The sequence below is a fragment of the Anas platyrhynchos genome, chromosome 15 (genome assembly GCF_047663525.1).
Source record: "Anas platyrhynchos isolate ZD024472 breed Pekin duck chromosome 15, IASCAAS_PekinDuck_T2T, whole genome shotgun sequence".
Classification (NCBI taxonomy): Eukaryota; Metazoa; Chordata; class Aves; order Anseriformes; family Anatidae; genus Anas; species Anas platyrhynchos.
In genome coordinates this window covers 8038467-8059525 of record NC_092601.1, presented here as the reverse complement: position 1 = coordinate 8059525, position 21059 = coordinate 8038467, and the positions used below count along the sequence as shown (strand labels likewise).

At 69.0% G+C, this 21059-nt stretch overlaps 3 protein-coding genes across 8 annotated transcripts; all 3 read left to right on the top strand.

Annotated features, from left to right (window-relative positions):
• The first annotated feature begins 1815 nt into the window (after positions 1 to 1815).
• Positions 1816 to 12370, top strand: SEPTIN12 (septin 12). Of its 4 annotated transcripts, XM_072024021.1 has the most exons (12): positions 1819 to 2006; positions 4153 to 5121; positions 6675 to 6809; positions 9972 to 10157; positions 10456 to 10584; positions 10682 to 10763; positions 10866 to 11003; positions 11079 to 11196; positions 11283 to 11378; positions 11458 to 11554; positions 11724 to 11775; positions 11923 to 12210. In XM_072024021.1, the coding sequence occupies exons 1-12, from the start codon at positions 1952 to 1954 to the stop codon at positions 12065 to 12067; spliced, it is 2202 nt and encodes a 733-aa protein (XP_071880122.1). In that variant the 5' UTR covers positions 1819 to 1951; the 3' UTR covers positions 12068 to 12210. The 4 variants fall into 4 exon arrangements, with proteins under 4 accessions (XP_071880120.1, XP_071880121.1, XP_071880122.1 ...); XM_072024019.1 differs by having other exon boundaries at positions 1816 to 2006; positions 11458 to 11775; positions 11923 to 12370; XM_027469385.3 differs by lacking the exon at positions 6675 to 6809.
• Positions 12371 to 12514: 144 nt separating this feature from the next.
• Positions 12515 to 14980, top strand: LOC101798415 (myeloid-associated differentiation marker). Its single transcript, XM_038187155.2, has one exon. It carries the CDS (start codon positions 13081 to 13083, stop codon positions 13945 to 13947), a length of 867 nt encoding a protein of 288 aa, XP_038043083.1. The 5' UTR covers positions 12515 to 13080; the 3' UTR covers positions 13948 to 14980.
• Positions 14934 to 21059, top strand: LOC106020158 (cytoplasmic phosphatidylinositol transfer protein 1-like). Of its 3 annotated transcripts, none has more exons than XM_072024024.1 (10): positions 14934 to 15069; positions 16767 to 16858; positions 17596 to 17744; positions 18880 to 18968; positions 19079 to 19086; positions 19197 to 19268; positions 19399 to 19494; positions 19590 to 19745; positions 19811 to 19874; positions 20198 to 21059. In XM_072024024.1, the coding sequence occupies exons 2-10, from the start codon at positions 16811 to 16813 to the stop codon at positions 20461 to 20463; spliced, it is 948 nt and encodes a 315-aa protein (XP_071880125.1). In that variant the 5' UTR covers positions 14934 to 15069; positions 16767 to 16810; the 3' UTR covers positions 20464 to 21059. The 3 variants fall into 3 exon arrangements, with proteins under 3 accessions (XP_071880125.1, XP_071880124.1, XP_027325206.3); XM_072024023.1 differs by having other exon boundaries at positions 14939 to 15076; XM_027469405.3 differs by lacking the exon at positions 14934 to 15069 and adding an exon at positions 15419 to 15626.

Sequence of the window (21059 nt, the reverse complement as noted above, 5' to 3'; positions counted from 1 at the left end):
AAATGCATTCAAAAAAAAAAAAAAAGACAAAAAAAAAAACTTTAGCAGCTCTGTAGCACTCCAAGCCTCCTGTGAATGGCTCTGAGGTGTCTCAAGTGCTCTGAAGCCCTCTGTGAGGCCCCTAAATTGCCTCCAAACCCTCCTAAGATCCCTCTCAACAGCATTAAAACCTCTCAGTGATGGCCATAAGCTTCTCTGAGTGGTTCGAAACCTCCCCCAAAGGGCACTGAAAAGGTGTGAGCGGCTCTGGAACAGCTCCGTGCAGCTTTGTGGAGCTGAAAGCAGCTCCAAAACTCCTCCAAAACCCTTCTCCACCTGTGAAATGCCTCCTAGGTGTTTGCAGCGGCTCTGAAGCACTCGAGCTCTTCTGGATGTCGGCAGCGCCCGGCGGCTGCGGGCCACCCCAGCCCACCTCGGGCAGCTTTGAAGAGCTCTTAAAAAAAACAGGAGTGCGTTTAAACAAACACGCTTTCAATAGCTTTATGGCTTTGCGGAGCTGTCGCGGCTCCAAAACTCCTTGGGGCCGCTCGGCAGCTTCTGCAACGCTCCTCGCAGCATCGCCACCGCGCTCCGGCCCTTCTGGCCCTGCCATGGGTGCGCCGCGAGCCCCCACCGTGGCCACGGTGCCGGCCCTGCGGCCACCCTGCTGCTGCCTTCCTGGGGTCGGGCACACCGAGCCCAGTGCTGGCTCGGCTCCATGGGCGAAAATAAATCACCCCGACCTCCTGGAGCACACCGCAGCACCGCCAGACCCTTCCTTGGGGAGCCAGCGGGCACCTCCGAAAGCCCCCAAATGCGGCCGGGATCACACCACGGTCGTGTCCTGCACCCCTGGGTGAGGACACAGCACCCGTGGGCTCCTCGTGGGGATGGGGGCGCGGGGCTGCAGCCCCCAGCCCGGGCCCAGCGCAGGAATGCGCTGCAGCCGCCGGGTGTTTACTCTCGGCCGGGCGGCTGGAGGGTGGTGAGGAGCAGGGCTGGCGCTGCGGGACCCTGTTTGGGGAAGGGATTCGCAGCTCCTTCCCTTCCACATCTGCTGCCAACCTCCCTCGCTGGGACTGGGGACCGGGAGGGGGCGGATTAATCCTTGGTGCCCCCCTCGAGCACCCCGCGGGGCTATCGGGGGGCAGCCCCTCGCCCATCGGTGCTGCCCCTTGGGACCCCCCGGGATGCTGGTGGGGAGCGGGGGTCCCTGCGGCTGGTGGCTGGTCCCCAGGGATGCTCCAGGATGCAGGACAGGGGATGGTAACACCCAGCGGGCACCCAAACACCTGGCGGGGAGGTGACAACAGGCGGCTTGCCTGTGCCACCAGGTTTTCCTCCTCTTGCTCCAAGCACGAAATCCCTGGCCTGTGGCGCACAGCCCACCCGGGACCCCCACCCACCCAGGACCCCCACGTCGAGCAGCACCAAGGCGGGTGCTGGGAGCATCCCTGGGAGGGGGCAGCGTGGGGCAGAGCCGCTGGGTGCCCCCTTTGCACGGGGGCTGCAGGGCCAGGGGGGGGGTCCCCAGCTCTGGCCACCGCTCTGCACGCCCACCTTGTGGGTGGCACGGGGGGGGGTCCCATCCTCCTCCAGCACCCACGGGTGACCCCATCCGCGGGGGGCGAGGGGTGCAGCATCCCAGGGTGGCCATGGGGATGGCAGGGGTCCAGCAGCGTGGGGTGAGGCTGGCGGGGGTTGGGACCACCGGAGCCCCCCAAGCCTGGCCCGGGGAAGCGGGTGGGGGGATCCAGCCGGGGCGGGGGCGCGGGCGGCGCCTCCCCCCCGCCGCCCCCGCCCCCTGCAGCCCTCCCCTCCCCTCCTCCAGCTCCTTTCCCCTCCTCCTTCGCCTGCTCGCCCGCACAGCCCGGGGCAGCCTCCGCCGTCCCGGTTCGGGCTGCGCTGCTCCGGTTCCGCTCCGGTTCCGCTCCGGTTCCCATGCGGTGCAGCCCCGCGGCCCCCCGCGCCCATGGCCCGGCTCTCGGTCAAGGAGCACCTGGACGGGATCCTCTCCGACTTCGAAGGTGAGGCCGGGACCCCCCCCCCCCCAAAATCCTCCCCCGGGACCCCGCTGCCCCCCCCAGACCCCCACGCGGGGCTGCGCTCACGGGTGGGTGCGCGGGGCTGGGCTCGGTCCGGGAAGGGGTGCGCGTGTTTGTGTGTGTTTGTGTGTGTTTGTGTGTGCATTTACACGTGTGTGTGCATTTGTGTGTGCACATACACACTCATATGGGGGGGGTGCCTGTGCGCTCCCCCACGCGCGCACCCCGCGTGTTGCGCTCCCACCCATCGCTGCTCAATGGGGCCGGGCACGGGGAGCCCGATAGCACCGAGAAGTTTTTTTCCTTTTCTTTCTTTCCTTTTCTTTTTTTTTTTTTTTCCTTTTTCCTCTTTTTTTTTTTTTTTTTTTTTTTCCCTTTCGGCCCCAAATCCTCCCTCGCTGCTCGCCGGAGGCCGCGGCGGGTCGGGGCAGGGGTTTGGGAAGGGGCAGGGTGGGGAGGAGCGGGCGGCGAAACCTGACGCTGGGGCTGCTGCTGCCCTCGCCGGGGAGGAATGCGAGCACCTACCCCGGCCCCCCCGGGGCTGCTCCGCCGCCCCCGCCCTGCCCCTGGCTCCGGGCACCGCGGCCGGGCTGAGGATGGCGAGGGTGGCTCAGGGTTGGGGAAGATTTGGGGTAAAAGGAGGCGGTTTGGGGTACCCCCGGGCTGCGGCGATGGAGAGTGGAGCAGAGTGGGGGGAGCCGCCCCCCCGTGTCCCCATCGCCCCCGTGTCCCCACCGCCCCCGGCAGCCTGGCTGCCTGGGAAATACCTGCCCTGCGGAGAGCTGTTATTAGCATCACCCCATGCCCTGGCCCCTGACCTCTGCCCAGCCCCGGGCACGGGGCCGGTGACCTGAGGAGGGGACGGGGCAGCAAGACCCAGCCCAGCCCCATCGCCCCTGGCCAGGTCCCCTTCGCCCCCACCCCACGGCCCCCATCCCATCGCCTCCACCCCATGGCCCCCACCCCATCACCCCACTGCCCCCAGCACCGCTGGGGCCGTGGCCAAGCCAGGGGATGAGGCTGAGGAAGAGGAGGACGAGGGTGGCCTCGTGCCGGTGCACGTGGCGGCACGGTGGGGAGGACGGGGCGCCGCGTGGGGCTCCCCGCCGCAGGCAGCGCTCGCTGGGAGCTCTCCGTGGGGAGCCGGCACCAAACGGTGCCGCTTCGGCAGATCTGGCAGGAACGCGGCTCCCGGGGGGCCCCGCGCTGCCGAGAGAGGGAAGGAGGGAGGAAAGGAGGGAGGGAAGGAGGGGGCGGCCGCCCCGCGAAGGCGCTTCCTGCCCGCGGGGGCTTCGCGGGGGTCCCGGCTGCTCAGACCCACCGCGGCGGTGCCTGGCCGAGCCGTGAGGGATCGGTGCCCCCCAGGGAGCGGGGTGCCCGGCCTGGGTCCCGGCTCGCCCCCCGCCGCTGCCAAACGCCCCGTGGCAGGAGGCTTTGCTCCGCAGCCAGCTTGCTGCGATGCCCAAAGGGCTGCGAGTGGGCGGGGGGCGCGCGGGGGAAGCGGGAGGCGCGTTTGCACCGACAGGAGCCCCGGGGACGCGGCGTGGGCTGGTGGTTGTGGTTAGATCTGTGAACCCTCCCGCCTGCTGCTTGTGGGGAAGTGGAAGAGCCCTTGGCAGGGCTGCGGGGGTCCGCAGAGGCTGAGCACGTGCCCTGTAACGTTCCCGCTGCACGTAGCGATAGCGCTGGCCCGCCTCGCCATCAGTAGGCTTCAGGGTTAACGCCCTGGAACAGGGCAGGAATCCTCAGCGCTGGTGCCCGCAGCTGGAGCTGTGCTCCTGAGGGATGCGGGACGAGAGGGTCCGGCGGGGATCTGGTTACGCGGGGCCGGATCCCTTACAGGGGAATAAAGCGGGCAGTGTGCTGCGCGGGGGAGCCGGGGAGGCAGCGGCACCGGCCGGCCGTGCCCGCAGATAAGCCGGGGAGAACAATGCCGTGGGGCCGGCCGCAGCGATCCGGTTTCCCATCCAGGCCGGGCTCACAAACGGCTCTTTGGCACCCGGCTGCATGGGGGGGGACTCTGGGTACCCGGGGCAGGGGGTGTCTGATGAGCTCAGGGCTCAGCCGCGGCTCTGCCCACGCCGGGTGCCGTCGGGTGCCCCTCTCACACCACCTCTCTCTCACCCAGCGCTCAAGAAGTCGTTTGAGGCAGAGGACACGGAGGATGTGGACGAGGTGCCCGGCTCCCCTGCTGCGTCCCCGCTGCCCTCGGGTGCCGTCGAGAGCCACCGCTTGCTGCAGCCCAGCCCCGCGCCCCGCATGGGCAGCGCCCCCAGCCCGTCCCACAGCCCGCTGCTGCGGAGCCGGCTCAGCGCCAGCCTCGCCGCCAACCGGGGCCCCGGCGGCAGCGGCATCGCCCGCGTCGCCTCCTTCCAGACCCGCCCGGGGCCGGGCAGCGACGGCGAGAGCCTGCGCAGCTCCTCCTCCAGCCTGGAGAGCCCCGCGCCCCCCCGGCTGCCGGGAGCCCCCCCGGCCACCAGCCCCGGCCTGAAGAAGGTGCCGTCCCACGGCAGCGTCTTCCCGGCGGAGCCAGAGCGTCCTCTCCACGTGGCCACCGGCCACGGCTCGCTGCCGGCGCTGGACCTGCACATCGCCGAGGAGCCGGGGGTCCCCCCACCGGCCTCGCGCCCCCCGCTGCCGTGGGGTGCCCGCAGTCCCATCAGCCAGCCCCGTGCCTGCTGCCCTTCCTCCCCCTCTTCCTCCTCTTCACCCACCGAGGTGGCGCCGGGGCCGCCCCGGACGCAGCTCAGGGTCTGTCTCAGCGCCAGCCCCCGCCTGGCCCGCCCGCCCCCCCGGGGCCCAGGGGACGCCACCCTTGCTGCCACCGTGGCCACCGACCCTGGGGAGGGGCTGTCCATGCTGCCAGCCCCCCAAGCAGCCCCCTTCAAGCTGGTGTCCCAGCCACAGACGGTGCAAGTGAGCTCCCAGCCCACCTTCCTCGGGGGGCTGGTGCTGATGTCGGGGACCCCAGCAGCACCGAGGGATGGAACTGGCACCGGTCCCCTCGTGGGGGACTCCTCCAGTGCCAGCTCGGTGGGGCCACAGGGGCCCAGTGAGGCTGCGGACGGCTGCTGCACCCCAGGGACGCCGGAGCATGGTAGGACTCGCTCCCCTCTGTCCCTCCTGTCCCCACCGGGACCCCTTTGCTGTCGATGAGCCCCGAGGCGCACTGTGTGCCCCGGTGCTGGTGCCACCTCGAGCCACCCCAACTGGGGATGTGGCCATGGCAGTGCCAGGGTGGCCCTAAAACACCCGCTGGGGACACCGCCGCTGTCACCAGTCCCCACCTGCATCCTTCTCGGTGCCCAGCGCTGCGGGGCTGGGTGCTTCGGGGCTCAACCTGGCACGGCTCGGCACGGCGCGTGGCAGGGGGGCCGCACAGCACGGAGCCGAGCACGGTGCTGGCAGCGCTCCCGTCCCGCCCGGCCCCGGGGTGCCTGGCGAGCTTTCCACGCCGCCCCCCGGCACTAATTGTTTTCCCCGGCGTGGGGAGACAGGTCGGGACACATGTGCTGCATCCGCCACAGCGCCGAGCGCCGGGGCCGCGCTCGTGCCTCGTATCGCTGCAATCTTGTCCCGCGTCCAGCGCTTTCTTCCCTCCTCATCCCTCCTCGCCTTGGCACGGGGACAGATCCTGTTGCCTCCCTTCCCGCAGCGGCCCGGGGGCGGAGGAGGTGGCGGGGGGCCAAGGTCTGCTTTGACATGCTCGCACCACCCGCGCCCCGGGAAGGGTGGGGAGGAAGCGGGGCCGCGGGGCCCCCCCTGCAGAGCCCCACTGAGCCCTCCTGGGGTCCCCAAGCCACCGCTCCCATCCCCAGGCTGTCCCTGCACCGGTGGCTTCATCCGTGCCAGCGGTGTGGTGCGCGATGCCCACGTGCCCAGCTGCAGCTTGTGGCTCTTGCTGTCACCCGTGGGATGTGGGACATGCTCGTGGCCCTGTGCAGGGCCCCCCCAAGTGTCCCCTCACGGCGGTGGCACCACAGGGCCCCCGGGCGCTGGGCACGGCGCGTCCCTGGCGCTGCCTCCCACCACTGCCTGCCCAGGCGTCCGGCCCCGAGCACGGCACGGCCCCGGGGATGGAGGGAGGACGCCGGGGTGGCCGGGGCACAGCCACAGCCACCGGGGCTGCCTGTTTACACGCCTGGGGATCATTGCCTGTCTCGCTCAGGTGCCTTGAAAGCCGCCGTCGCCGGGGCTCTAAGTACTAACGCTTGCGAAGGCATCCATACATCTGCTCCGGGCTGCAGTGAATCATCCCGCAGCAATGCCCGTGGCCGAGCCAGCCCGGCTGGACCCGAGCTGGGGGGGACACAGCAGGGTTGGGGGGGCTGGTGATGGGATGGCCGAGCCGGGCATGGCTGGGCCAGGCTGCGGAGTGGGCGCGAGCCGGAGGGCAGCGCGTGGGCACCAGCACCGGGACAGAGGCTCCTGTGCCAGGAAGAGGTGGGGATGGGGCAGTTCCTCTCCCAGGGGACACCAGGGCCTGAGCCAGTGGCACCCACGGGTGCACACAGCCACAGTTTGCCCTGGGTGTTGGGGGCTGTTGGTGGCGTGCTCGGGCCCACTCTTTTTTTTTCGGGAAGCGCCGAGCTTCACTTCCACGGCTGCCGTGTTTCACTTCCACACCGAGCACCCCAATCACCCACGCAGGGCCCCGAGGCGAGGAGGAGGAGGAGGAGGAGCGGAGGAGGAGCCGTGGGCTGCAGCCTCCCTCCTGCCTTGCACCCCAGGAGCCATTTGGCCCCGGTGACCAGCTCGTGGAGCAGCCGCACGGCCGGAGCCGAGGTAGGGGCGGACGGAGGCGCGTGGGGAGGCCGGCGGGCACGGGGTGCCAGGGCAGGGCGAGCGCCCCGGTTCCTGTGTGCTTGGTGGGCAGGGTGCTTGGTGTCACGGCAGGGTTTTGGTCCCTGTCACTGCAGCAGGGCCCCATGGGCTCACTTCCTCTTCTGCTTGTGGTGGGTGTGCGGCACGCGGCCCAGTGCAGCTCCACGGCCAGCCCGGTGCCGGGTCCGGCTGTGGATGGGGCTGGTCACTGCTGTCCCCTCGGGTCCTGCATGGCGTTGGGAGCGGTGTTTCTGGGTCACGCTCAGCAGGGTGAGGACCGGCTGTGGCACGATGGGCACTGTCACCACGGCATGGCCACCACGGGCTCTTGTAAGGGGTGGGGGATCTGCACCCCAAAGCTCTCCGTCCCCACACCACAGGGGCAGGCTGCATCCTGCGAGCCTTTCGGCCGCGCTCCCTGCACCCAGCGATGCTCAGCTCCTTTCCCATCGCTGCCTCCCTCCACCCCTGGGAGCTTATTACAGGCTTCTCCGGCCAATGTGCCGATTAACCCCGCACCAGTAATTAAACCATCCCGGGATACCACGGACCCGGGCTTACTCGTCCCTGCCTGGAAAATAAACCATCCTAAATGAGCCCTGGAACAGGTCCGGCTACAGGGAGCCATTATCCCGGGCCACATGAAGAGATAATGAAGAGCTCCCTAATGGCCCCACATGGGCCACCCGGCCGCCGCGCTCTCGGCCGCGGTTTCTGGCGGAGGGTGGCGGGGCCGCCTGCGGCACCGGGGGGCCGTGGGCGCAGCACCCAGCGCCTCTGCGTGGCTCCACCCGCACCCCTCCGGCTGTTTGTGTCTGCTCGGCGCTGCCGTCGGCACGGCATGGCACGGGGCAGGAGGTGACAGCCGTGCTGGGAGCCCCCTGCGTGGGTATCACAGCCCCGGGAGGTGAGGGTGCAGGCGCTGCGCCCTGCCTGGGGTGGCCGTGCACCCTGGGGTGGCGGTGGTGCGGAGGTGGGGAGGCTTTGTGGGGCGCTGGGGGTGTTCCCTGCTTGGGGGAGCAAAGGTGAGGTGGGGACACGCGGGGTGCTCGGGGCTGGCGCAGCTCCTCCTGCCCGCGCTGAGCTCGGGGTGGCACTCGCGTGGCGCTTGTCCTCCTGGTTGTGGCTTGGGGACAAGGGGGGGGACACCATTGGGGTGGCTGCGGGCTGTGGCTGTGTCGCTTGGTTCCGAATCTGTCCTGGCAACCTCGGGGACAGGGTGGGGGGCAGGTGGGGGTCCTGGCACCGCGTGGTGCTGAGGTGAGTGGGGAGCAGGGCAGGATGAGCCCCCACAGCTCGCTCCAAGCTGGGCACCCACGGGAGCAGGCGCTGCTGCGGGCAGCACCCTGCCGCCTGTCCCCCCCCCCCAGCCAGCTGGGTGTCACGGCTGTCACCAGGAAGTCCCGGGCTGTTTTGACATTTCCGAGGAAAGCCCCAGCCAGTGCAGCCAAGCGCGCTGGGGTTCCGTGGGCGGACGGGATCTGGGCCATGCCAGGTTTGGAGAGATAAAATCTCCCCCCGGGAGGGCGGCGTGCACAGCACCCTGGGGTGCTCCCAGCTGGCTGCTCGCCAGGCCGTGCAGCGCTGCTGTCCCCAGTGCCACCTTCCCGGTCACCTGCCTTATCCTGGCAGGTGCAGTTGATCCAGCACCTCCCAGCAAGGTGGGCTCGTGCCCACCGGTGGCCACGGGGCACCCGTTCCCTGATCCCCAGGATGCACGGCACCAAGCTCATCGCTCCGTCCGCCTCCTGGTACTGCCAGGGCAGTCCCTGCGGGTCCCTGTCCCCAGGACAGGTGGCACGTGGCTGCGTCGGCAGCTTGGGCCGGCGGCAAGCTGCTGCTCGAGCTTCGCCAACGCCAAGAGATGGCTGGCACATATGTGCCAGGCGGGGAGGCTGCGGCGTGGGCTGGGGGACGCAGGCGCCGTGGGGCACTGCGGCAGCGGGGTGGGCAGCGCCGGGCGTGTGGGGGTCCCCGGCGCTTCCCCCACCACCGCCCGGTGCCAGGTGGGTGCCCCGGGGGGGGGACAACCCCGGGTGCCATGGGGATGCTCAGGGGCCACCCACGCCGTGGGTGCTCAGGGTGCCGTTTGGGGATGGGGGCGTCACCGTGCCGGGGTCCCCATTGGTGCTGGCTGAGCTCAGAACGGGCAAACTCGGTGCATGGGCGGGGGGCGGGGGAGGCAGGGTTGTTGCCATGCTGGGCATGTGCGAGCGCAGCCGGGCGCCAGCCTGCGATTGAGCCCCGGAGGGGACGGCACCGGGCTGCGGTGCTGCAGGGACCGGGGGACGGGGACACCCGGGGTGTCCCCCCCCCCGTCCCCAGCCAGCTGCGTGGGAGCGGGGACGTCGCGTCGCAGAGGTAGGACCCGAACAATGGCCGTGCTGGGAGGGAAAAGGAGAAGGAGGAGGAGGAGGAGGAGGGGGATGAGGGCTCGGGGGCCCCTGGAAGCCGCCACACAAAGGGCTGGGGTGGGCGGAAGGCGAGGGGCTCTGGCTGCACGCCTGGTGGCTCTGGTCCTGCTGGTACCCGCTGGCACCGCGGTGGCACTGCCACCCTTCACCCTCTTGGGGCTGGCACCCGTGGCGGTGCCACCGCCTGCGCTCCCCTCCTGGGTTACAGGTGCCTGATGCAAAGCAGGGTCTGGGGCCGTGCCCAGAGCCCCCTGGTGCACACCAGGGCTGTGCCACGAGGTGCCCACTGGCCGTGGCACGGGGTGACAATGAAGGATGCTGCTGGCTGGGACTGGGTGCTGGTGCTTGTGACCCCACCACTTGCCGAGCTGCGGGTGGCATTGTGGAGGGCTTGGGCGGATGCAAGTGCTCGGTGGCCCAAATTGGGGCAGAATCACCCTGGTGATGCCGCTAAGGGACTCCCACGTCCCCTCTGCCCGTGGTGCCGGGGGGGCGGCGCGCCCCGTTGCCGAGCTTTGCCTCGCCAGCTGCCAGGAATGCGCCGGGGCTGCGTGCCCGCCGGCGCGGCTGCTGCTGGGGTAACGGCGGTGGGGCGAGCAGCAGCCAGCCCGGGCGTCCCACCGGGCACGGGAACAAGCTGGGGACGGGGATTGGGGTTGTCCCTGCTCCCCGACAACCCTGGGCTCACCCCGCGTTCGCCCCCGCACAGGGAGCAGCCTGGAGCCGCAGGAGAGCAGCATGGAGGCACCGGCGGTGCTCGAGGAGCTGCCCCCGGGCGCTGCGCCCGGCAAGGGGGCGCATGAGCTCTTTGGCTACGTGGGGATCGAAGCCGTGCTCGACCAGATGAGGGTGAAGACCATGAAGACGGGCTTCGAGTTCAACATCATGGTCGTCGGTGAGCGCTCGCGGGGCTGGTGGCTGGAAACGTGGTGCCACAGTGCGGGGGGAGGATGGGAAAAAGCAGGCTTTTAACAAAAAAATTAAAAAAAAAAAAACAAAACAAAACAATAAATTGGGGAAGGATGGATCCTGTAGCGTCACACGGTGGTGATGCTTCCTGCAGCACCAGGAGCTGAGAAACTCATCCCAAGCTTGGTCCTGCGGGACTGGGATGCTCCTAAGTGGGTACCATAGGGAGAGGGGTGATAAATACCATCAGAGGGGACAAAGCGGCGCTGCTGGTGTCCCCGCAGGGCAGAGCGGGCTGGGGAAGTCCACGATGGTGAACACCCTCTTCAAGTCCAAAGTGAGCCGCAAAGCCTCGCAGCCCGGCCAGGAGGAGCGCATCCCCAAGACGGTGCAGCTGCAGTCGGTCACCCACGGTAAGGCCACCGGTGCGGTCGCGTCCCTTAAACCCCGGGGAGAAGCAGGGGAAGCCTCCTTGGTGCGCGGAGCCCCCTGACCCCACCTGCCCCGTAGTCATCGAGGAGAAGGGTGTGAAGATGAAGCTGACGGTGACGGACACGCCGGGCTTCGGGGACCAGATCAACAACGAGAACTGGTAGGGTGCAGCCGCAGGGTGGGGGGAGGTGGCAGCATTTTGGGAGAGGGTGACCCCCCACCCCCCCCGTGGGGCTCTCTGATGCCGTCCCTGCGTCACCAGCTGGGACCCCATCATCAAGTACATCAACGAGCAGTACGAGAGGTACCTGCGCGAGGAGATCCTCATCACCCGTAAGAGGAAGATCCCGGACACCAGGGTCCATGGTTGCGTGTACTTTGTCCCCCCCACGGGCCACTGGTGAGTACCACCCACCCTGGCACCCATGGGTGCTGCCGGGGGGGGGGCAGCAGGGTGACGGGCCGTCCCTCTCAGGCTGAGGCCCCTCGACCTGGAGTTCATGAGGAGGCTCAGCAAGATCGTCAACGTGGTGCCGGTGATCGCCAAGGCCGACACGCTCACCCTGGAGGAGCGGGCAGAGTTCAAGCAACGGGTGAGGGCACCCCCAGGGGGCTCCTGGCCCCGACACCATCCCCCCCAAACTCAGCCCAGCTCCATCTCACACCCCGTGCCCCGCAGATCCAGCAGGACCTGAAGGCCCACGCCATCAGCGTGTACCCACAGGAGGACTTCGATGAGGACCCTGATGACCGGTTGCTCAACAACGTGATTCGGGTGAGGATATGCTGGCGTTTTGGGGGCCGGGGGGAGCGCGGTGGCACCCTGGGGTGACCGTGCACCCCTGGGCCCGCAGGAGAAGATCCCGTTCGCCGTGGTGGGGGCAGACCAGGAGCACCAGGTGAACGGCAGGCGGGTGCTGGGCCGCAAGACCAAGTGGGGCATCATCGAAGGTAAGGGCAGCCAAGGGGGACCAGGATGCCAACAGGGTGTCCAGGAGGGCAGCAGCACCCCTGGGTGCACCCCTGCCTGCTCTCCCCGTGGCGTGGGGTTGTGCCCGAGGTCCAGTGGCCCCCACCCCACCCAGGACGTCCCCACAGCCCGCTCTGTCTTGCCTTGCAGTGGAGAACCCGACGCACTGCGAGTTCCCCATGCTGCGGGACCTGCTTATTCGGTGAGCCGGGGAATGGGGCTGGGGGTGCCCAGCACCCTGCTGGAGCACCCCAGGGGGAGGTTGGGGGGTTTGGGGCACCCCCAACCACGGGGGCGGTGCGTGTGACGGTGACTTGGTGCCCTTCCTCCTCGCTGCCCCCCCGGGCAGGTCCCACCTGCAGGATCTGAAGGACATCACCCACAACGTGCATTACGAGAGCTACCGCGTGCGGCGGCTGAACGAGAGCAACCGGGTGGCGCTGAGCCCCCCCAACGGGCTGCCGGGCAAGGACGAGGACGACAGCAACCTCTGAGCCCTGGGACCCCAAACCCCATGGCGGTGCCCGTCCCCTGCCCCACCAGTGACTGTGCTGCCCCGTGCCACCTCTGGGTGGCCGGCTGGGGACGGACCCATGCCCCCCAGCATCACCTTCCCCCATCCCCGGACACCTCTTCGGGTGCAGGGGGACACCGCGCACCCCCCCGGCCCACGCTGGCTCAAGGATGTGAGCAGAGGGGGCTCCCAGGGTGTCCCCGTCCCCAAGTCACCCCCAGCCTCGCCACCGGGCTCCACCAGGATCCCCCGAAGCCTGCTCGGCATTAAAGGTGAAGCCGGAGCCTTCAGCATCCCCCATCGTCATCCTCCCCCCGCCACCCCCTGCCGCGGTGCTGTCCCTGGGGGCTGGCGGGGTGCGGGTCCCCTCCCCGCTGTCACCCCACCGGCCCAGCCCGGTGACGGCAGCGGGCGCACCCGGACTTTGAGCCGCTTATCGGGCCCCGGCCGTGCCCGCAGGGAGCGGCGGCAGCACCCAGAGGTGTGCGGGCTACACCCTGCTGCTCCCCGCTGCGTCACCCCCGGCTGGGGACCCCGGGCCCCCTGCCTCCCCCCGGCACGGGGACCTTTCCAAGGAGCCCTGAGATGTTAGGGCGCAGCACCCCAAAATCCTCCCTGCAGCACCAGCAGGGCGCGGGGGCCCCCTGGGTGCTGCTGGGGTGCGGAGAGCCCCCTTGGTGCCTCCCGCCCCCGAGGCGGGGCTCGGGCTGGGTGCCAGCACCCAGCCCCCCCCCTCCCCTCGAACCGTGAACCGTCACCAGCAGCGCCAGCCCCACGTTAATGATCCACCCGCAGCCAGCCCCGAGCCGTACGGGGCCGTGCTGGGGACGGGGAGTGGGGTTTGTGGTTTGGGACCCCCCGGGGATGTTGTGCGTGGGCCGGAGGCCGGCGGCTCCCCCCCGTGCGCTCCACCCCTCGGTGCCGGCACGCAGAAAATAGCGGAAGCAGGCGGTGGCCACTTCCCGGCGCTCAGCTTGGGAGCTCGGAGGGGCCATGGCGTTGGTGAGGCTGAATCTGCGAGCCCTCACCTCCTGGGTGGGCATCGCCCGGCTCTTCGCCATCCTCCTGTCCTGCACCGCCTTCAGCCTGGTGGCCTCCACCGGGGTTTACGGGGGCCCCTACGGGACGTGGTGCATGTTCAGCTGGGGCTTCTGCTTCGCCGTCACGCTGCTGATCGTCCTGCTGGAGCTGTTTGAGCTCTACCCCAAGCTGCCCCTCTCCTGGGACGACTTCACCTCGGCTTTCTCCATGCTGGCGGCGCTGATGATCTTCACCAGCTCGGTGGTGTTCCCCTCCGTTTTCATCAGCAACCCCTGCAACAGCAGCATCTGCATGCGCCAGGCGGCCGCCACGGCCATATCCTGCCTCTGCTTCCTCGCCTACGCCCTCGAGGTGGGGCTCACCCGCGCCAAACCGGGGGACATCAGCAGCTTCCTCTCCACCGTGCCCGGTCTGCTCAAGGTGTTCGAAGCCTACGTGGCGTGTCTCATCTTCTCCTTGCTGGATACCTACGACAACGTGCCCGGCCTGCAGTGGTGCGTGGCCGTCTACGCCGTCTGCTTCGTCATCACCCTCCTCATCATCATCTTCACCATCGGCCGCTGCCTCAGCTACATCCCCTGCCCGCTGGAGAAGGTGCTGGTGGCTTACAACGCGCTGGCCATGCTCATGTACCTCACCGCCGTCATCATCTGGCCCTTCTACAGCTTCAACAACAGGAGCCGGCCCAGCAACTGCGGCCCGAACTGCTCCTGGAACAAGCACCTGGGGGTCACCTTCCTCACCATCTTCAACTTCCTCGCCTACCTCGTGGACCTGGTCTACTCCACCAAGATGGTCTTCATCAGGACCCGTTCCTGAGGGCGGCGGGGTGGGCACAGAGCCGGGCAGGGAGCTGAGGAAGAGGCCGGACGCCTCGGAGAGCTCCTTCCTCCTGGCCTCCCCCCGTGCCGGGGAGCAGCGGTGGTGCTGGGGGTGCCGGCAGGGGGGGAGGTGGGGGGGGGGGATCCCGACGGCCTGGGGGCGGGGAGGGCTTTGGGATTAAATTTGGGTCATTTTTCACTTGCTTCTGCTCCGCTTTCTTCCCCTTTTTTTTCTTTTCATGGCTGGGTGGGGCTGTTCTGGGTCACCTCCTGAGGCTGCATGGAACCGGGGGGGGGGGGACACCGGCTTTCGGCAGCTCCTCTTCTCTCCTGCTGGAGTTAAACGGGGCACGACCAGGAAAAAAAAACAGCCGGGATGCTTCTGACTTGGCATCGCAGGACCCTGCAGAACGGGTTCGGGAGGAATGTGGCTGCTGGGAGGGGGGGGACACAGTCCCCAAGCTTGGGGACAGGTCTGTCACCATCCCCTGGGTGAGAGCCCCACGGATGGAGCGGCTGCGCCCGTGCCCGCTGTTCCACACCGTGGTGGCACCAGGGATTCCCCTGCCTGAGGACACGGGGGTGCCACCACGAGGCTGGTGGCACAGGAGGGTGCCACCACGCTGGGAAGAAGGGCGCAGAGCGGTGCAGGCGTGTCCTGCAGGCACGGGAGACAGGCACCCACGGGGCACGGTGTCCCCACGCTGTCCCCAACCCATGCTGCTCCCTCGGGTTCTGCCTCCCCAGACATCACCGCTGCTTTTAGCCAGGCTGCCCTCCCCCTGCTTCTTCACCAGTGCCACCTCCCTGCCACCAGCGTGCCACCGCCTTGTCCCTGCCACCTCCCAGCCGGGTGCCACAACCCCACGCTGGCCGTCACCTCGCCACCGCGCCCTTCGCCCTGCCGATGGGGCCCACGCTCGGCCGTCGGAGCCTCTTGAGGCAGAAATTTTTTGAGCAAATAAAGGAAAAAAAAAAAAAACGCACGGCCCGGCGCAGCCCTGCCCAGCGCCGGAGCGGAGCTATTTTTAGTGCCTGAGTTGATTGAAATTCATAGAGGAAAGAGGCGCGGGAGCGCGCGGCGGCCGTCACCGGCGATGAGTTGCAGCGCTTGGTGCCGGTAACGGGTAACGCAGCGGGTCTGCGCCCGGGGGGCACGGGGGGGCTGGGGCGTGGGGAGGCAGCCACGGGTGGGCTGGGGGTGTGGGGGGTGTGTGGGGGGGCTCCCAGCCGGCTGCACCCCAGGGATCTGGGGGTGTCTCGTGGCCCCGGGGTGCGCGGTGGTGGCACAGGGAGCGGCTGGGTGCTGGTGCCGTGCCATGCCTTGGGGTGCCCCGGTGCCGTGCCATGGGGTGCCCCGGTGCCGTGCCGTGCAGTGCCGTGCCGTGCCATGGGGTACCCAAATAGCGCGCTATGGGGCGCACCGGTGCTGTGCCATGGGGAGCCGCCGTGCCGTGCTGTGCCGCGCCGCGCCGCGCCGTGCCGTGGGGAGCCCCGGTGCGGCTCGGTTGCCGGTGCAGGAGCGGTGCCGGTGCCGGTGCGCGGCGGATTCCTCCCCCTAGGGGTCGGTGTGCACCGGAGCGGGGGCTCGGGAGGCGGCAGCTCCTGCGCACGGCCCGGGGCGGCCGGGACACGGCGGCGGCGGGGAGCGGGGAGCGGGCACCGGTGCGGGTCCGGGTGAGTGCGGCCGGGGCGGGGGGCGGCGGAGCCGGGGTCGGGGGGCTCCCCCTCACGATACCCGAGCCGGCAGCCGGGGCTCCGGGATGAGCGGTGGGGAGGGGGGTGATGGAGCAGCGGGCACCCCTCTCCGGCACCCCCGGGCCGGCTGGAGCGCACGGTTCAGCCCCAGGCTGGTTGGGGGTCCCCAGGGGGGTCCCCTCCTTCAGCTGGCTGTGCCGCATGCCAGGGCCACCTCTGGCGCTGGCGGTGGGTGAGGAGCCCACCGAGAGGGGTTTAGCTTCTTGCAAGCCAGCACCAGCGCCCGGCCCCCTTCCCCATCAGCTGGAAGCCCCTGTGACCCCCCGAGATGTCCCTGTAGCTCTCAATGACCCTGTGGCCCTAGGGACACCTCCGTGTCCCCGTCTGGACAAGCAACCCCCAGGCAGCCCCGTCAGCCTCCCCCAAGGTCTGAGCTCCACTTGAGGTGTCTGCCTGGGGGCTCGCATCCCTGCCGTGTCCCTTCTGTGTCCCCTCTGTGTCCCTTGTGGCTGCAGGCCACAGCCAGGAGCCCCCCCAAGCTGCTGCAGCTGGAGCGGGGACCAGGGGCAAGCGGGGCAGCCTGGCAGTGCCCCTGGCTGGGTGTCACCAGGGGAGGGACCCCCACAGAGCCCCAACCTCATGGGGACACAGCTGTGGGTGCTCCCTGGGGGGCACCCAGGTGGGAGCAGGATTGGGGTCAGGGTCTGTCCTGTCCCCATGGGTCTTATCCCACCCATCCCATTGTCCCCACAGCCATCTGCGTGGCAGGATGGGGATGTGGCACCCCAAACTGATAGCGCCGTTTTTGGGTAGGGAGGGTGGGGAGAGAACAACATAAATGTGCTCCAGGACAGCTGTGTAGGGCTGTGGGTGTCTGCACGGCGAGGAGGGGGTTAAGACATGCCCTGGGGGTGTCGGGGTGCCCCGGGGTGCCTCGGGGTGCCGGGGTGTCCCCGCAGCCGGTGCGCCCGGGGCTGTTCCTCGCACCGGTGACCTCGCAGCAGTGCCATGGCAACGCCGCGTGAAGTCACCGGTGCTCGCGGCGCGGTGCCAGCGTGGGCGTCCGCTCCTGCAGCCCGCTGCCACCCCGTGTGTGTGTGTCCGTGTCCCCCCCCCCAGGATGAGCTGCACCCCCGCCAGCGCCGACGCCTGACCCCGCCACCATGCTCGTCAAGGAATACCGCATCTGCATGCCGCTCACCACCGAGGAGGTGCGGGGGTGTCCCCCACCCGGGGGGCGCGGGGGGCACTGGGTGGTGGTCCTGGGGGGTCAGATGGGTTGGGGGACACCGCGGTCCCCGCTGCTGTCCCCTCGGGGTGAGGACCATGCCTCGGTTAAGTCATTTTGGCCACGGCTGTTGGGTGTGGGATGCGCTGTGTGGTGTTTTGGGGTGCGAGCATGGGGCCCCCCGGCACATCCCATCGCTGTGCACGGTGCCCCCAGGGCAGTGCGGAGGTGGAAGAGAAAGGGCTGCATTTTGGGTGCTGGTGGAGCAGCCCAAATCCCTGCCGGCAAGCAGCAGCGATGGCTGGGGCCGTTCTGGGGAGCAGGGGCTCGCAGCAGCTGCGCCCACACCTGCGGGTTTGTGGCAGCACCTGGGGAAGGTTTGTGGTTAGGCGGAGCGGCGAGGAGACCTGCCCGGCAGCCGGGATGATGGATGGGATCTCGGGCACAACAACAATGCGGTCACTGCGCCGCCGCACCGCCAAGCACGGGCACACACGGCCGTGGGTTTTGTTTTTTTGTTTTTTTTTTGTTTTTTCCTGGCCCACCCGGGCAGGCAGGCAGGGAAATCGCTGCAGGTACCTGGGCAGTGGGAAGGGCAGGATCCGGCCCTCGCCCAGGTGTGAGAGCAGGGGGACCCTGGGGAAATTCCTGCCTGCTGCACAGCTCGGGCTTTGGCACCGCTTTGCTCCGTGCCTCAGTTTCCCCTCTCGCTCACTGCAGTACCGCGTGGGGCAGCTGTACACCATCAGCAAGCACAGCCACCAGGAGAGCGAGAAGGGCGAGGGCGTGGAGGTGGTGAAAAACGAGCCCCACGAGGACCCCGTCCACGGCCCCGGCCAGTTCACCGAGAAGCGCGTCCACCTCTCCAGGTGAGGCACCCGCCCACGGTCCCGTCCTGCCCCAGCTCCACGGGGACGCTGCTGTGCTGGGGGGCATGGGCAGGCAGTGGTGTGACCCCGTCCCTGCTCCCAAAATCCTCAGGGAACAGCCTTGGGGCAGTGGGGCTGCACCTGCCTCCGGGGATGCACCCACCTTTTGGGGGATGTACTTATCTCCCAGGGGTGCCTTCATCTCTGGGAGGTACACCCATCTCATGGGGACTGCACCCATCTTTGGGGACTGCACCCATATGCTGGTGTTCACCCATCTTCAGGGACTGCACCCATTTTTGGGGTGCACGCATCTCTTAGGGGCTGCACCCATCTTTGGGATTGCATCCATCTCCTGAGGATTGCACCCGTTTTCAGGGACTGCACCTATCTGTCTCCTGGGGTGCACCCATTTCTTTGGGGTCTGCAGCCATCTCCTGGGGTGCTCCCCACCCATCTTTGGGGTCTGCACCCATCTTAGGGACGTGTACATCTCCTGGTGTGCACCCATGTCCTGGGGTGCCCCCATCCTTGGGGTCCTCACCCTCTCCCAGCCCACCCCTCCCCATGGGTCCCACTGCACCGCCCCGGGCTGTGCGGGGACATCCCCAGCTGCTCCCCTGCCCGTCCCGGGGTGTCCCCGTGTCCCCACACGCAGCCCCGGGTGCCTTTTGGGTGGCCGCAGGCACGCGGCGCTGCTGTCCCCGTGTCCCCGCCGCCAGCTGCGGCGCGCGGCCGAGCGTGCACCGGCGGCTCCCCCGCCGGGGAGTCGCTGGCGTTAGACGGGATATTTTTAGCTGCGGCACTCACGATTCTCCTCTTGGGGATGTTATTTATAACGCCTGAAAATTAATCAAAAAACACCGCCGCTGGGAGGGAGGCAGCCGCCGTGGCGAGCGGGGCCGGATCCTGCCCGGGGAACGGGGCCAGGGGTGCCCATGGGGGGATAGGACCGCGATGGGGACCTGGTCTTGGGGTGATGGGGAGGGTCTTGGGGTGAGGGGGGGTTCTGGGGTGGTGGAGGGGTTCTGGGGAAGGGGTGAGGTCCCTGGGGAGGCGATGGGGGTCCGGGAACTGTGCCGGCAGGGTAGGGCCGTGCTCCTGGGCTGTATCCTACCTCCCTCCCCCAAAACAGCAAGCTGCCGAGCTGGGCCCGGGCGGTGACCCCCCGAATCTTCTACATCACGGAGAAAGCCTGGAACTACTACCCCTACACCATCACGGGTGAGACACGGGGACGGGGCCGCCCGGCACTGCGGGGCCAGCCGTGTCCCGGTCTCACCTCTCCCTCTCTTCCCCCACGGTGCCACCCCATGATGCCGGCGTGCCTGCAGAGTACACGGTAAGGAGGGGGGCACGGGGGGTCCCGGTCCCTTTCCCGTATTGTGGCTGGGGAGGGGGCGCCGGGGTGGGCGTCCCTCGGGGACCAGCTCCCAGGCGCTCTCCCCGCAGTGCTCCTTCCTGCCCAAGTTCTCCATCTACATCGAGACCAAATACGAGGACAACTGCGGGGACAGCGAGAACGTGAGTGGCGCCGGCCGTGGCCCTCCCCGCCTCCTGAGCTGGCGGCACGGCTGAGACCCGGCAAACTCACCGAGGGGGGGGGGCACACGCAGCCGGTGCCGACCCCTCTCACCCTCCCTGCCCACCCCAGATCTTCCACAGCGATAAAATCCTGGGCGACCACGAGGTCTCCTTCCTGGACATCGCCTTCGACGAGATCCCCGAGCGCTACTACCGCAGCCTGGAGGTAACGGGGCTGGGAGCGGGGGGGGGGGCAGCTCCCTGGGGTGCCCCTCTCCGGGTCTCCCCGTCCCCAGCTCATGGCCTCGCTCTGCGCCCCAGGACCCCCGGTTCTTCAGCTCGGCCAAAACGGGCCGGGGACCGCTGCGGGAGGGCTGGCGCCAGCACACCAAGCCCATCATGTGCTCCTACAAGCTGGTGACCGTCAAGTTCGAGGTGTGGGGGCTGCAGACGCGCGTGGAGCAGTTCGTGCACAAGGTGAGGGCGGCCGAGGGCGGCGCGGGGCCACCTGGGGGTGGGTGCTGACGGCCGGTGTCACACAGGTGATCCGGGACATCCTGCTGATCGGGCACCGGCAGGCCTTCACCTGGGTGGACGAGTGGTGTGGTGAGTCCCCGCGGTGTCCCCCAGCCCCTCTGTGTGCGGGACCCCCAATGCCACCAACCTCGCTGGCTGTTCATCCAGCTCCCCGTGCCCCCTGCCCACCCTGCCTGGTTCCCCTTGGGTTCCCACCACGGCACACGCTGGTGCTCCCCGTGCACATGGAGCCCCCTGCGCCCCCTCCCTGCCCATCCCCTCTGCTCCAGCCCTTGTCCCCTGCCCCACGGGGACGCCATGCCCGGGGCTGGCACCCGATGGGGTTGGGGACGCTGGGGGGTGTAGGATGAGGCCGTGCTGGAGGCGGCTGCGAGCCCGCGTGTGCTCGGCAGGCATGACGATGGAGGAGGTGCGGCGCTACGAGCGGGAGACGCAGGAGGCCACCAACGAGATCATCGGCATGGTGGCCCCCACCATTTCGGTCAGCGAGGTGGGGCAGCCCACGGCCACGCACTCAGCCCCCGCCAGCGCCCCTTCCACCCCCCTGAGCGACGAAGCCCCCGATTTCCTCGCCCCTCCCAAAGCTCGGCCCCGCAAGAAGTCGGCGCCGGAGACCCTGACGCTGCCGGCGCTGCGGGAACGTGCCAGCGCCGAGTGAGGCCGCGCTGTGCCACCGTGCCGTGCCACCTGCCCGGTCGGACTGTCCTCTCCTCCGTGCCAGCCCTGCCACCCGCCTCGTCCCCTCCGACGGATGCCAACCCCGAGGGGGGAACCTGCCAGCAGGGCGCAGGGGAGCCCCGTGGGGGTGCCGGTGACCCTAAGCCGCCGCGGGTGCCCGTGTGGGACGTTGTCACCATTGCCACGCCGGACCTGCTGTCCCACAGGGAGGGGACATCCCACTCCTCGTGCCAGGCAGCATGGGGCCACGGCAGCATCCCAGCCCCTTCGGTCCAGCTGTGGCCGGGCTGGGCGCGTGGCCGTGCCGGGCTGGGTACCGCGGCACCCGGGGAGCGATGCTCGAGCACCGCCCTGCAAGGTAGGCACCGGGCACAGGAGGGTGGGTGTGGGAGTGTCGGTGACAGCCCAGTGCCACCTCCTGGGGCTCCCTGTGGGATGCCGGGGGCCACGCAGCCCCACGCGCTCCGGGTCTCGCAGTCGGAGGCCGTGTCAGTGCGAGGGGTGCCGGGGCAGGCTCAGACCTGTATTTTCTTTGGGAAAACGAGGTCCTTTTCGGAAATAAAACTGGAGACGTGG

Excerpts from the sequence above, each read along its gene's own strand:
- SEPTIN12 (XM_072024019.1), top strand. The coding sequence starts at position 1,952 with ATGGCCCGGCTCTCGGTCAAGGAGCACCTGGACGGGATCCTCTCCGAC. Across the intron at positions 2,007-4,152 it reads GATCCTCTCCGACTTCGAAG|CGCTCAAGAAGTCGTTTGAG; the intron begins GTGAGGCCGGGA and ends TCTCTCACCCAG. Across the intron at positions 10,764-10,865 it reads CAGATCAACAACGAGAACTG|CTGGGACCCCATCATCAAGT; the intron begins GTAGGGTGCAGC and ends CTGCGTCACCAG.
- LOC101798415 (XM_038187155.2), top strand. The coding sequence starts at position 13,081 with ATGGCGTTGGTGAGGCTGAATCTGCGAGCCCTCACCTCCTGGGTGGGC.
- LOC106020158 (XM_072024024.1), top strand. The coding sequence starts at position 16,811 with ATGCTCGTCAAGGAATACCGCATCTGCATGCCGCTCACCACCGAGGAG. Across the intron at positions 19,269-19,398 it reads ACTGCGGGGACAGCGAGAAC|ATCTTCCACAGCGATAAAAT; the intron begins GTGAGTGGCGCC and ends TGCCCACCCCAG. Across the intron at positions 19,875-20,197 it reads CTGGGTGGACGAGTGGTGTG|GCATGACGATGGAGGAGGTG; the intron begins GTGAGTCCCCGC and ends TGTGCTCGGCAG.